We start from the raw sequence: 12,160 nt of genomic DNA, 5'->3' as shown, positions 1-12,160 counted from the left end.
GTTCTTCTGTTTTTTTATGTCCCATTCGCATTTCTCCCTTAATTAACATTACAGCGAGGTGTTGATCTTGACTGGGGGCGAGGTAACGGGATGTTTTTTTCCTCCTCCATCTCCAGGGCAACGTGACCTTCTCCTGCTCCGAGCCCCAGCTGGTGGCCTCCACCTTCCTGAGCTCCAGCAGCAGCTTCCTGTCGCTCCCGGCTCCGGCTGCTGTCTCCACGTCCGCCTCCGCCATCGGGGGCTTCTCGGTGCGTTTCCAGTTCCGGACGTGGAACGCGGACGGCCTGCTGCTCTCCGTCCGACTGGCCCCGGAGCCCCAGAGGCTGGAGCTGCAGATCAGCGGCGGCCAGCTGCGCCTCACCCTCCACACCTCGGTCCGGCAGAAATCCGAGGTCTCCGCCGGTGAGGAACGTCGGCGCACACGCAGGTTCCGAAAAGTTTAACTGAAATCCAGGGCACCATAACTCCGAAGCGGAATACCCCAAAAATAGGCGATAGGCGATACTCATCACCTCGGTCATCAGTCGTTTTGTGGATGTCTCTAACAGCTTTTTACACACGTCATTATGTCCGACTCTTCTATTCGTTTGACTCGTGTTTTGCATGACATGGACATGAACATTGGAAGACTTGCCCAGGAATTTGCGCGCCGCTGACACAGTGTCGGAAATTGAGAAATGTATGTCATGTGATATTGTGCCCAGAGAAAAAGGGGGTGCAAATCCACCCCACCCCCCCCCCCCCCCCCCCCGCCCCCCGCCCCCAGCCTTCTGCTGCTTGGCTGGCGGATGCGAGGCTGACACTAACAGCGTCTGAATCTAGGTCTGTAAACTCAGGGCACAACTCTGTGCTGATGGGTGCAGTGCCATTTTGTAGCCAGACGGGGATTTCGTTTGGGGTCTGGAGTTTGGATCGCGATGGGCAGTCTGTCATCTCAGGCTCCAGTTTTGTTTGTTTTTTTTGTTTGTGATTTACTTCTTCTTCTTGGGCTCCAGCTTTAGCAGGCTGGTGGCTGAATTAACAAATAATGGATTTAAACCGGATAAACAAAGTTGCGTCACGGTTGTCAAAGGCTGTCTTGCGATGTCTGCTTCAGCAAGAAAACCCGGCTCTTATTTTCCCCTCACAGATCATCACGATTCATACATAATGATGATTTTTATTATTTCTGATCGGCAATACATTTTCTCCATATTTTGTCAATTTTCTGAAAGTTTATAGAACTCTCTTTGAACCCTCATGACGATAAATCAGTAGAGGCTGCTCCCTCAAGGTCACGTCTAGTTTCCATTGAAAAATGAACCGTGAGCTGGGAAAACTAACAATAATAAGATATAGGGACAAAACTGTTGAACCAACACTATGCAACCTTTTTTTTTTTACCTTAAAATAACAACTTCAAAATCATGTTGATGGTACACTGACTTGTAATATGGAGAACGGCACCTCTTTCACAACCACCAGGTGGCACGTGTGAGCAGTCCAGACAAAGTGACGTAACAGCGTGGCGCAACCCTGTCGCCAAAAACAATTACGTTCCCATACAACTATTTTAATTCATTCATTCATCCATTTGAACAGAGAGATTTCCGCACACCAAACAGATGATGAAATGACATCATGGCGTCATCAGTAGGGCTGGCTGCCTGTTTCAGCAGCTCTGACTTTTTTTACCAAAATAATCAAGGACACTAAACTTTTTACTACTCATGGGGGACTTTTTTTATTCCTGGTGGATTTGCGTGCTGCGAGACCACTAGTGTTTACTCTCGAATACAGCTGATCTCAACGGCAATGGTTGTCGGCCACTGGCCCACTGTACCGGAGGAAACAAGGAGATGGCGTCGGGGAAGGCAGTGCGGTGGCGATGCGGCGGATGAAGAAAAGGAGATATAAACCGTATCTTCCTTCTATCATCATGGAACTCGTCATTTCAAATTAACATCCGTGCTTCTGATGAAAAATTTGCATCCGATGAATTGTCACCATTCTTTCAGCGTCTTTTTTGCACGACAAAGCGCGTCGACGGCGGGAGTAAAAAACGATTCTGAATGAAAAGTTGAATTCTTCAATGGGTTGTGACAAAATCCATCGCCGACGCGGAGCCACATAGCGATGAGTTGTTTTCTCTCCCTCTTTCCAGCTCGTCTGGAAATTACCTTTTAACAAGGAGTGTTCACTGTTGCCTGCACTCTCTGCCACTGTCACACTGGCTGCGGAAAATCGAAGGTATTGGGCGGGTGGCTCAATTCTCCCTCGTGTGGATTCAGCACTAGTTGTAATGGCTGTTTGTCCTAAAGTAGTTGGAGTTGATTGAATTTCCTGTCTTTGGAGGATTTCAATAAATACTTGCTTCTAGTGCTAATAGCATTCATATATACAGTACAGTACATGTTTGATGTATTAGGGCTGTCAAACGATTCAAATAATTAATCACCATTAATTACGTGATATTTGTGGCATTAATTGCGATTGCTCACAATGTAAAAATATACTCAAATTTGACCCTAAACAATAAATATTCTCTTCAAAATGCAGTGCATTGTGTTAAAGCCATCGCATTTAATGTAGGTCTGTGAAACGATTCAAATAATTGCTGCGATTAATCAATTTTTTTTAATTTATCGAAATTTGAACCTAGAGAAAGTGATAGTCATACTATGAGTAGATTAGATGCGAACAGAAATATAAAATTATCTTCATGATAATTAATTTAATGGCATACCATAAACAAGCCACCATCATTTTCCTTTTCCTTTGCATTGAGCCAGTTGCCAAGACAAACTAAGCTGTGGGCATTAAATGCTATATTAAAGCACGGAAAACAAGAAAATAAAAATACATATATATATATATATATTTATAAAATTATATGTAATAATGGTTTAGCTGCAGACCCCCTGCAATTCTTTGGGAGACCCCTGGGTGTTCGCGGACCCCAGTTTGAGAACACATTGGACATAAAACTGTAAAATTAAACGTTAAACGTTTGTAATTCAAAAATGAACTCAGTGAAAAATGCATTGTGTTAACACATTAACACGTACAATATGATGATATACTGTTTATATACTATATGTATTCCTTCAAGAAAATATGCTTGGAGTCAGGCAGTGGCTCACGCTGCTCAGAGCTCCCTATTTCCCCAAGATAAGCGTTTGATTTGGTTAATTTTTTTTGCCGACAACAGACAGATGAATAATACATGCGTGTGGATTTAGTCGTTTCTTGCTGGGTTTTATCGTTTTTGGGAGGTTTTTTTCGGCTTAGCAAGGCAATTCTCTCCACGGGGAGGCAGGGATCTCCTTTGGGGCTGATCATATCCCGCAACAATGTCCAGATGTGATCAAGAACAAGCAGAGGTCACCCTCCATCTGTTGCACATTTTGGAGCGCTCTCTGAGGCGGTGTTTACACCAGGTGCCCTTTTTCCTTTTTTGGTCTAGTTTCAGACAATAACTGTCTGAAATCCGGTGCTGGGATTTAATTGTATCGAATGGTAATTCTCAGAGCATGGAACCCCCCTCCCCCCCTCTCTTTCGCTCGCCTCACCTCTCTCAGCCAGATGGTGGGCACAGAGGGGATCGCAGACAGAGCGGGGAACGAAAAGCAGCGTCGGGCGACCTTGACAGTTTCATTAAACAAAAGACACAAAACACAAAACAAAAAAGCCCCCTCAAAAAAAAGATTATACTTCTGTGGCGTTGGGTGCCAAGTTTTGCTGAAGAACAAACAAGCAGACAATGCTCTTCATGTTCCTGTTCATGACAGTGGAAAAAAAATGTGAAATTGGACGAGAAGCAAGTGTCACCAGTTGCATTTTTTCTCCCCACACTCATATTCAAAATGATAAAAGCTGTTGCCAAAAACCAGATGAAAGTTTAACTGATAACAAAGCCATTTTTTCTCCCACGATCCTAATTGATGTTTGCACGTTGTGGGAGACTCTACCCACAGATGCAGGTTCAGGGAGAGACTTTTGGGCTGTGAGGTGCTGATACAGGGGGCTTTTATTTAAACTGATCAGCAAAAAGGCTCACTGGCCAAAACGGGAACGTAAAGCAAAATCGGATTCATCAGCGTCCAGGTTCATTATAATATACATATATATGTAGACGTATATACCATATATATACAATGATCAGCCATAACATTAAAACCACCTGCCTAATATTGTGTAGGTCCCCCTCGTGCCGCCAAAACAGCATGTCAAAGTAACATCCAGATAATTGCCAGAACCCAAGGTTTTCCAGCAGAACATTGCCCAGAGCCTCACTCTGCCTCCACCAGCTTGCCTTCTTCCCATCATCCTTCTGCCATCTCTTCCCCAGGTAAACGACGCACCAGGCCATCCAGATGATGTAAAAGAAAATGTGAATCATCAGACCAGGGCACCTTCTTCTATTGCTCCATGGTCCAGTTCTGACGCTCTGCTGCTACGCAGCCCCATACACAGAAGGCTGTGATGCACTGTGTGTTCTGACACCTTTCTATCATAGACAGCATTAACAACATTTTCAGCAATTTCTGCTACAGTAGCTCTTCTGTGTGATCGGACCAGGTGGGCTGCACTTCGCTCCCCGAGTGCATCAATGAGCCAATGGGTGCCCATGACCATTTCGCTGGTTCACCGGTTGTCCTTCCTTGGACCACTTTTGGTAGGTACTAACCACTGCATACTGGTACCTCCCCACAAGACCTGCCTTTTTGGAGATGCTCTGACTCAGTCGTCTAGCCATCACAATTGTCACTCAGATCCTTAAGCTTGCCCATTTTTCCTGCTTCTAACACATCAACTTCAAGAACTGACTGTTCACTTGCTGCCAAATATATCCCACCTCTTGACAGGTGCCATTGGAACAAGATGATCAATGTTATTCACTTCACCTATCAGTGGTTTTGTATATACAGTTACTCCTCTTACTTAACGACCGAGTTCCGTTCATAGGACCAGGACGTTAAGTGAATTGGTCGATAAGCGAGGACCCGTGTTATTTCATGGTAAGGGGGCGTGGCCATTGAGAACGCTAGTGTAGTGAAAACTGACAGACTGTGGAAACGAGACTGACTGAGAATGGTGATGAAATTAGATGTATATAGTGTATATAGTATATATAATGTGTATAGTGTATATAATATATATAGTGTATAAAGTATATATAGTGTATATAATATATATAGTGTATAAAGTATATATAGTGTATATAATATATATAGAGTATATAGTATATAAAGGGTGATGTGCGATGTGATGCTTGACGCTGAGATACCGCGCATGCAGTGTGCACACCGTGATATTGTACACAGCATATAATACCTAAGACTGGTCGGAGAGCTGGTCATAAGTCCAAACGGTTGTTAAATTGGTAGGTAGTAAAGTGAGGAGTACCTTTATATATATATATATATATATACTGGATATATCAAACCATTTTCAACTGATTAAAACAATTAATCACGATTAACGATTAATAAGTGTATAAATGTATCTAATGGCATTTTCACTGTAAACAAGCCCCCCAAGCCTCCTGTTCCTTTGCACTGAGCCTGCTAAGCATATGGACTAATTCCAATGGACTACTTTTCCAATTGTCCGCTCTTTGAGAGACTCTGCATAATCTCATTTTAATTTTACCTCAGGTCACAGAGTGAACGACGGGCTCTGGCATTCGGTGAATCTGGACACAAGCAATTTCCAAATCACCTTGACGCTGGACAATGAGGCCGCCTCGACCATCGAGCTGGGGGAGCATCTGGACGCCGAAGACAGCGTCTTCTTTGGAGGTGAGGGTGCATGGGAGTTCTATGGAAAGCATTGACCTGGCATCATATATGTATATACATATTTTTTTTTTTTCTCTTCCAAAATATGAAGGAGAAAATAAATACAACTTATGTGTTGTCATGTCACCTGGTTAATTCAGAGAGGCTTGCCATTTGTCGGGAGCTGGATAAGCATTGAAATCAAGTTCATTTCAAGGAAATGGCTCTGAATGACTGTCCTGCAAAAGTACCACCAACATTTGGAAATGCATTGGGAAATTTATGAGTCGGGAGTCCCTGACTGTACCCTTTTTTTTTTTTTGTTTCTTTTTCTTATTTAGCATCTTAGTCCCTTTGAAATTCAAAGTGCCGGTTAAGCAGAGATTTACTTAATACATCAGTACAAACTTCAGCTTCCCAGAACCCGCCTTGTAAATCTCAAATCTTCTGATTGCTGGCATTTCGCTAAGCCGCTTTTAAAGCCTTCAACTTGCATAATGCAAGTCTCGGCCGTTTTTTAAAATTTTTATTCCCATCCCTCTCTCTCTCTCTCTCCGCCTTTTTTCCGCTTGTTTCAGACGCTGGCGGACGCTTTTAAGGCAACACATGCTTGTCAGTCCGATAAAGTGCCTGTATATACCATTTTATCATTTTGGGAAAATAGCGGGTTTCGTTTGTGGTTACCCCCATAGCAAGCAAACCTCTTATAACCAAGGCACATTTTCCTAAGCTCATCGCTGGTAATTCAGATTTAGCCCGAGCTCTTCATGCCAGATGAGGGGATTACCTAAATGCTTCCCGCTGTGTTCCATTAGGTTGTCCTCCGTCCGCCGCCGCCTCCGCCTGCAGGAACCCCACGTTGGCGTTCCAGGGGTGCTTGCGGCTCATTTTCCTCAACGGCCAGCCTGTGCACCTGCACCACGTCCAGCAGGGGATCCTGGGAAACCACCACGAGATCCAGTTTGACACGTGTGGGATCCGTGACAGGTATGGGATAGTCGGGATGGGCCTATTTGACGGGATCTGAAAATACAGGTTTCATTTTCACAGCGGGGGTCAAAATGATCTTATCATAAGATCATTACAATAAGAAGGGTGTCGTAATAAGGTAAGATAGGATCAGATAATTTAGGTGTCACATCAGCAAAAAAAAAATTTAAGAAAGGAAAATAACATTATTTACACACTTATCCACAGAGTTAGCCTGTAGCACTATGCAAACTAATGGGCAAATGGCAATTAGGCTGAAGTAAGTACAGTTAGAAGCAGCAGTGTAGTAATAATCTGCAATGGGCGCCACAGCAGCATTACAGTGATATCAGCATTAGCAATAATTAAATATATAAAAGTAAAAATAGTAATAGTAAAAATATAGTAAAACTGTAGTCTAGATTTATAATGCAGGGTTGTATTATAATAAATACACAATGTAGTATATATAAATACATATAAAAATTAACGTGTAATGTATGACAAATATATACAAATGTATGTGATACATTTGTATATATTTGTCTATTTCTGTTCTCTATTTTTGACTATTTGCGTGTATTTGTTGATTTGAATTTTAATTTTATTAAATGTTTTAATATTAAAGGGGACCTATTATGCTCATTTTTACACAAGTTAATAGGTCTTTGAGATACCCAAAACATGTCTTCAACGATTGTTATCGAAATTACCACTCAGATTATGCATTTTAGCCATTGTAACATGCCTCTATAACCCTCTTGTTCCAAAAACGGGCTGTTTCAGTGGGAGGAGCCAACCTCCCGAGGCCTCGAGGTCTGTGAGCCAATGGTGTTTGAGCATGGCTTCCATGTTTTCTTTCTATTTACTCCATAAACGTTCACTGATTTCACCTCATCAGTCCACCAAAATCTTTTTCTGAACAAATTTGAGGCGAGAAATAAGCAATCCAGTTGCTGAATCTTCCCTCATATTAGATCTACAAGGCCTCATTTAAAAGTTTGTTCTGACTTCCGTTGTCCGTGCTCCAGGCTTGTGGGAGACACGGACACCGCACCGCGATACACACACATACACACACACACACACACACACACACACACACACACACACACACACACACACACACACACACACACACACACACCCTCCTGGTTGCATCCCTCTCCTTTTCTTCCTTATTTACTGCCAGAACTATGACAGGAAGCGGCCACATGCCAAATTGCTGTTTCAGTTTTCTTGAACCTAATTAACTCTGTATTGTCAATACATGTTGATGTTGTTGATGTTTCTCTGTTCATGTTTTTCCAGGTAAATGTTGTTGTTTCCCGTGGTGACTCTCCCCCTCTTGGAGTAGTAATGATGATTAATTGTTTAAAGACCAAAACATTGTAAGATTGTTCTACAAAGAGTGGGATCGCCGGCAGTTCTGTGTAACAGCAAACCTTGCTCTTGTCATCCCACAGGTCGTCCACAGGACAGAGTTATTGCAGCCGTTCTTGATGAATAAAGAATGGATAAAGAGTTGCATGTTGAACTACACTTGCAAACTAACTCTGGCCTAGATACAATGACATACAAATACTCTGTGTTGTTGTCCAGCATGCTGACAGCATAGGTTAAAAAAAAGGAAAATGAAATGAATTAATACATTCATTAATTCATCTTTAATAAAAACTTTACAATAACATTTTTTAATGGTTTTGTTTGGATCCTCACAGCGAATCAATGGAGCCAATGACCACATAAATAAATCTGTGACGAGCTGACATCAGCTGTTGCAGAGAGTAGAAACAATTTTTTGAAAACCGAGCGTTCAGAGCGGGCTGAAGCTGGAGCGTAATGTTCACAGCGATCATTTTGTTGACACTTTGGCCACGTCTTATATGAATATACCATATTGTAATATTATATATATATATATATATATATATATATATATATATATGACAGAAAATAAGGACAAGCATAATAGGTCCCCTTTCAATCTTTCTATTTTTGTTTATCTATAGATTTTTTTATCTGTACAGAAATAGACCAATCTTCACCACGACAAATTCCTAGTACAGAGGTACCTCAGCTTAGACTGTAATTCGTTCTATAAGAACGGTCGTATGTTAAAACAGTCGTATGTCGAAGCATTTTTTTCCCATATAAATGATGAAATCATGAAGGGTGAAAATAAACAAAATACACAGCACAAACACAGTAAATATGAAAAAAATATCGATAAGCCACGAACTACATGCACACACCATGTAGGTTGCCCGCTGACTGACTGCTGACTGGCTGCTGACGGGCAGCTGACTGGCTGCTGACTGGCCGCTGACTGTAAACTGTAACTGTTAATTTCCACGCTTGTATGTTGGAGCAGTCGTCCGCAAGTCGATACAATTTTCCGCGACGATCGCTCCTCGTATCTTGGATTAGTCGTAAGTAGATGCAGTTGTAAGCCGAGGTACCACTGTATGTGAAAATGCACTCGGCTGAATAGACACATTCTGATTCTGATAATGACAGTACTATAGTATAATACAATATAGCAGGATATAAAATTGTATAGTATAATGTTTGTGCAAATAAACACAACTTATTTCGCAGCCGACAGCCGCAGCTGCTTTATTCACACGTCAATTGAACAAAACGCAGAAAAGACGCAGGTCAGACTGGGACCTTTCCTAACGGGGCTAAGGTTAATACTGGCACTAAGGGTTTATGGAATTATGTAGTCCCGTCCGTCTCTGTTCATCGGACCACCACAATAGTAGTGTGATAATATGGTAATAAGGTGGTATAATTACACGGTATAACATAATACAACATGAAATAGTACAGTATAATAGTTGTTAGAAATGTGCAGGCGGTTTCGTTCAACATTCGATAATCATGAACTGTTTATTTACTTACATTTTGCCGTGGTGAATACCGCCAGAGTGCAAGCCTGCTGTTCGGTGTCGTTACCGGTGTTCTAGTTACCGGTGTTCTAGTTACCGGTGTTCTAGTTACCGCTCTCTAATTCCGGGTTAACGTGTCATCCGGGTCAGAGGTTAGAGGTGAAAGGTTAAGCAGTAATTCAGAAAAGCTGTGTCCCATAGGAGTACGTCTGGTCTCTAATGTTGTACGTCATTGACAAGAAGTTATGAAGTCTTCACTGTGTCACTGAACCTGCCTGTTGAATGTTATTTGTAAAAAAAAGTTTTTGGTCGGAGTTTGTATATAGGAATGCTTAGCGCAGCGTTCGGCTAGTCGGTTAGCTTTGTGCTAGCGGGCCTAGTTAGCCTGTTAGCGGGGTGAGCCACATGCCAGGAGAGTTAGCTCCCTCTTGCGTTTACAATTATCTACAGTTTATATTGAATACAAAGGCCTTATTCACGTTTGTTCATGTTTCCTCGCGTTTATTAACTAAATACGTATTATATATTGGCAGATATATTTAAATACCTACAATTAATGTTTGACATAGTTGAGATATGTTATTTACCAAACGACCTTGCCTTGAATTAAAGTAGCTAAATGCCCCTCCATGGCTCCATGCATTTTGACTGATGTCCTGGGAGTGAGATACTGCATTACTGGGCCAACACCAAACCTATATAGTCCACAACAGAGTCCTCCTCTACAATAGCATAGCAGAGTAATAGCCCAAATCCAGAATTATTGCCCAAAAAGGCAAAGTTTTAAAGTGTAAAAAAAACAAACTTAAATTAAATTGTTCTGTTATTTTTTTTGGTTTTATTGGTAAATCCTCCTGACATATTATGTACAGAAAGAAGGAGGCGTCCGAATGAATATGCAAAAACAGAACAACAAACAGGCTCATGGATGGTGCCAAGCTTCTTCAAAAGAACGCCTACCCTACTTGCCATCCAACTTCTTCTTGTGACGTCTCATCTGGCAGTTTCAGAGATGAGTACGCTGACCCCAGTCACTTAACCTTCATTTCCCTTCTTGTTGTATTTTGGGCTTGATATTCAGCGTGTGATATCGTATCCTCGGAAAGTCGCTAACAGCCAGAACGTCATTCTTTTATTTTTTGTGGCAACTTAAATTGGATACGGGCGGCCATTGAAGCAAAATGTCACCTACATTAAATGCCTCTGTGATGTGACACCTTAGCCCTATTGAGAAGTAAAGACCGCTACGACAACTTTTGAATTGAACTCAAATAACACATTTCACATGAAATGATAGTAACTTGAGAATATCTTGAGAATAGAATTCAGAATGACTGTCTGTAGGGGATATCGGCCAGTCTGCCTTTTTTGGCAAAATAAGGAGGTTATTTTTCAGGCATGAATGTTTGGCTGCACATTATGTCGCTTATTGAACATGACTACTTTCTACATAAAAGAATACTTTAAGGAATATTGAATAGAAATGGCTTCATAACCAGTATGCCTCTCGCTTCGGTGCGTGTGGTGACCGCAAAACATCTGCTAAGAAAAATAGTCCACAACAACGTGGCTAACTATTCGCGCGACATCAAAACCGTCACCCTTCATATGACCTAAGCTTTTTACTGTTACTAATGTGACACTTGGACATATCCATATTCATCTCTTTAAGTCTCCAAATGTAGTCTCTACAGTATGTAGCCTCACCATAGCTAGTAGCATTAGCATGTAGGCGGAGTGAAACAAGGCAGAGAGATGTGGTTAACCATGACAAATAATTATATTATATTTATTACATTCATTATTAACAGACAGCGGTCATTATTCAGAAATGACTGACCACTGATTCCGCTATTGACCAATCAGAATGTAATATTTCACAGGCCTGTGTAATAAACATGTACTATCTACATACATATTTTAAATTAATTATGTATTTCTATACTTTTGCTGCTTAGATTTTGTGGAAAATTAAGGAAATGAACAAACAATACCAACGAACCATCGTTTAACTGTAAAGAATTACTGTTCAGAAAAACCTGTTGCAGGTTCTTACGCAATAGAAGAAAGGCGGCCATTTCTCATTTCTCATCTTGTGTTGGGGGACATTGAGCAGATCTCCGTGGCTCTCGGCCAGATCTTGTGCTCATTAGCCAAAAGTTAAGCCGGGGCACCTCGTTTCTCTCTTTTTTATTTCGGAGTGGTGAGTTAGCGGACAATAGATAGAAAGCCGGCGTTGCTATCAGAGATGATCAATCGTTCCCGCCGACCGCCGAAAGAAGTTACAGAACAGAACAGAACGGCAAAACTCCGGGGACTTTTGCTGTCTCAAACTACTGCCCTTTCTTTTCGGGGTTTTTTGGCACCAGGGCACAGGAACTGTCTTCCACAGTCACCTGAGATAATGGCTTTTTTGCTCCACTGCGTCTTACTGCATTACCACTAAAGCTTCATTGTCCTCTTCATTACGGAGGTGAAATTTTTGCACGCCAGGACGGCATAATTTTGCGGTTCACAAAGGCCCTCTGCGCGTAT

At 41.8% G+C, this 12,160-nt stretch overlaps 1 protein-coding gene across 1 annotated transcript in view; it reads left to right on the top strand.

The window, feature by feature from the left end:
* Positions 1-12,160, top strand: part of LOC307244374 (contactin-associated protein-like 5) — a gene marked incomplete at both ends in the record, with an annotated part of 108,470 nt that overhangs the window by 71,627 nt on the left and 24,683 nt on the right. The window contains 3 exons of the mRNA XM_080019523.1: positions 117-402; positions 5,640-5,783; positions 6,578-6,749. Coding sequence (XP_079875649.1) covers positions 117-402; positions 5,640-5,783; positions 6,578-6,749 — 602 coding nt within the window. The remainder of the gene's footprint in view (positions 1-116; positions 403-5,639; positions 5,784-6,577; positions 6,750-12,160) is intronic.

The sequence above is a fragment of the Zeus faber genome, assembly GCF_960531495.2.
Source record: "Zeus faber genome assembly, chromosome: 18".
Taxonomy (NCBI): Eukaryota; Metazoa; Chordata; class Actinopteri; order Zeiformes; family Zeidae; genus Zeus; species Zeus faber.
The sequence above is the reverse complement of the archived record's forward strand: the minus strand, read 5'-3'. Positions and strand labels throughout refer to the sequence as shown.